Genomic DNA, 2,665 nt, shown 5'->3' with positions numbered 1-2,665 from the left:
ATATTCAAAGGTAAAACTAATGAAAAATACATAAAAATATTGAGAAAGTTATATAAAACATTATTTAAATAACTTTATCAATAGGGTAAGTTAGGTTATCGGGTTTTGTTCAAGTGACCACCCTCTTTCGATCCCCCACCTCCACCCGCTTTAAAATATTTTTTTTATTGAATTTTATTTGAATTATATATATCATATATATAAATTGACAAAATAATCAACTTTCAACCCCGATAACTTTTTATGGGGTTGAGACCGCCGCAAATTTTTTATGGGGTTTTACTCAGGTGACCACTCTCTATCGATCCCCCCTACCCTCTTTCGATCCCCCCTACCTCCACCCTATCTAATCCCTATAACTTTTTATGGGGGTGAGACCGCCACAAACTTTTTATGGGGGTGAGACCGCCACGAACTTTTTATGGTACAGCGATAGGGGAGATCGGCTCTTTCGAACCCACCCACCCCCACTCCCATCGGGGGTGGAAGCCATCATCTAGTCATTTACCCAACCCACATAGGTAGGAGATATAGAAGCGTATATTTTCATCTGCCTTTAACTTCTGCAAAGCAAAATCCATGAAATTCAAACTTGGCCAGCACCATACTTCAGTTTACATCCAAGAGATGAAGTAAATCCGAAAATCTTTCGGTAAAAAAAAATGAATTGTATTTGTTTGGCCCCACCCAGATCTAATGCGTGTACATTAATAAAAGACATTTATGATCTCATGAATACATTGTCTGAGTACCTACAGAAAACTCCCAGGTCTTTAAATATAATTACACGTACAACTACAGTGCCCTGGTTGTACTACCGCCACGATATTTCGGAACGAGAAAACCGAGGCAGAAAGAAAGAGTAAGAAGGTGGACGACATACATACATACATACATACATGGCAGGGCCGTATGATTTATACACAGGCCGGGCAATATTTGACAAGTCATGGAACCTATAATGAAAACATCTCATGGACAGATCGCTAGTCATTTCACCGCCTCCTTCGTGACTTTTGACGCTAACGTACTTCGATGATAGATTAGCCGGAGTTTTAACTCATACATATTTATTCGCTAGACAGGTTATATGTATGTATATGTGCCTGTGTGTGTGTATGTATATGTTTATGTGTTCATACATGGATTAGCTTTGTCTTTAATCTGCATTTTGTGTAATCATCTTCGGCCTATCAAGGCCCTGCGCAATAATTTTAATAAACATTTAGGAGTGGCGTCATTTACTAGGTAGGTAGGTAGGTAGGTACTCAACTAAACTGCTAAAAAATGACAGATGACCTTTCCATCCACCTGAAGATGACGAAGTTATCGAAAACTGCATTTATTTTCAGATGTCACATATGAAACCATAACAAAACAACAATTTGAAACAAACAAAATAAAAGAGACTTTCTACAGCAGTGGAATGTAAATCGTAAATGTGGCATTCGCTTTTCCTCTTTTTTATTTGCATAAGTATACTTCATAAAGTATCAATGATCATCGTTCAAAACAAGCTAGCTAGAAGCATCTCATGATCAATTCGAGGAAGTCTTCGTATCTCAGACTGATATTTCCGGTGTAATTTTGATCTCGCACTTTGAATTCTTCCGTGAATTTCTGGACTTGTACGCAGAACACTATAAACTGGTCCAAGGATATTTTCCTGGCTTGTGGATCGCTGCGTGAGATGAGAAACTTGATGAACTCTTTGGAAAAGTTGATATCCATTTGACGCAGGGCGTAATCAAGTTCAGTCTCGGATAAGAATCCTGTCTTGTCTCTGTCGTACGCGTTAAATGCCCCAACCCACTGTTTAACGCAGAAGTACAACACTTCAAATTCTTTAATGTCTAAACCGCCAGCTTTGTCCAAATCGAAAAGCCTCACTACAAACTTGCACGCTGCATCTGAGAAATGCTTTCCCTGGAAGATTTCGAAAGCCTGTTGAAGTTCTTTGGCAGTTATCTTGCCCTTTGTTTGGGTGTCCATCGATTGGAAAAGCTTGTGAAAATCGGATGGATTCACGCTCGTTGGCAGCTTAGCGGACACTTTTGATTCTCCGCTAGTGATGTCTCCGTACATTTTAAGTGGACGTTTTGGCACTAAAAAAAGTCGTGTACTACATATTTTTGATACGATAATGTTAATCAATTGCAACTACCTTCGGGATTCGCTTGGGTCTCATCTTGTTTGGATAAGAAACTTTGGTCTTTGCTCACCGATCCGGGTTGGGATCCTAACGACATCTTTTACCAAACGACGTGGTAATGAAGAAGAAACGAACAAGAATTTTGACTAGTTTCACAGTTATTATTTACACAAACTGCCAAAAATAATCAATGCCAAATGCGTTTGTTTCTCATAATAAAATATGCAAGCTACTTGATTGGAAAAGTTGACAAGATTGTGTACTCATCAACTTTAGTTTATGAAAGTCAAACAGATGCAAACATGATACAAACTGTATGACGAATGAAGGGTGTGCGATTTCCTTTTTTGACAACGTCTTCAGTAAGATTTGTAAGATTTGCTGATCTAGTTAGTGTTCTATTCTTTTATAAACTCCTTAATAAACTAACTCCAATGTCAAGACTACGATCCATGCTTCGTAATTTCGACAAAACGTTCTTATCATTACTAAGTTAACCATTTAGATATCATT

General features: G+C 38.2%; 1 protein-coding gene across 1 annotated transcript; it reads right to left on the bottom strand.

Moving 5' to 3' along the window:
- Positions 1-1,410: 1,410 nt before the first annotated feature.
- Positions 1,411-2,374, bottom strand: LOC108740991 (peflin-like). The gene is made up of 2 exons (XM_018475543.2): positions 2,165-2,374; positions 1,411-2,105 (listed from the first exon to the last, which is right to left on the bottom strand). Exons 1-2 carry the CDS (start codon positions 2,247-2,249, stop codon positions 1,522-1,524), a joined length of 669 nt encoding a protein of 222 aa, XP_018331045.1. The 5' UTR covers positions 2,250-2,374; the 3' UTR covers positions 1,411-1,521.
- Between the last annotated feature and the right edge of the window lie 291 nt (positions 2,375-2,665).

This window comes from Agrilus planipennis, unplaced genomic scaffold, assembly GCF_000699045.2.
Source record: "Agrilus planipennis isolate EAB-ADULT unplaced genomic scaffold, Apla_2.0 scaffold238, whole genome shotgun sequence".
Lineage (NCBI taxonomy): Eukaryota > Metazoa > Arthropoda > Insecta > Coleoptera > Buprestidae > Agrilus > Agrilus planipennis.
This window is presented reverse-complemented; position numbering and strand designations above follow the sequence as displayed.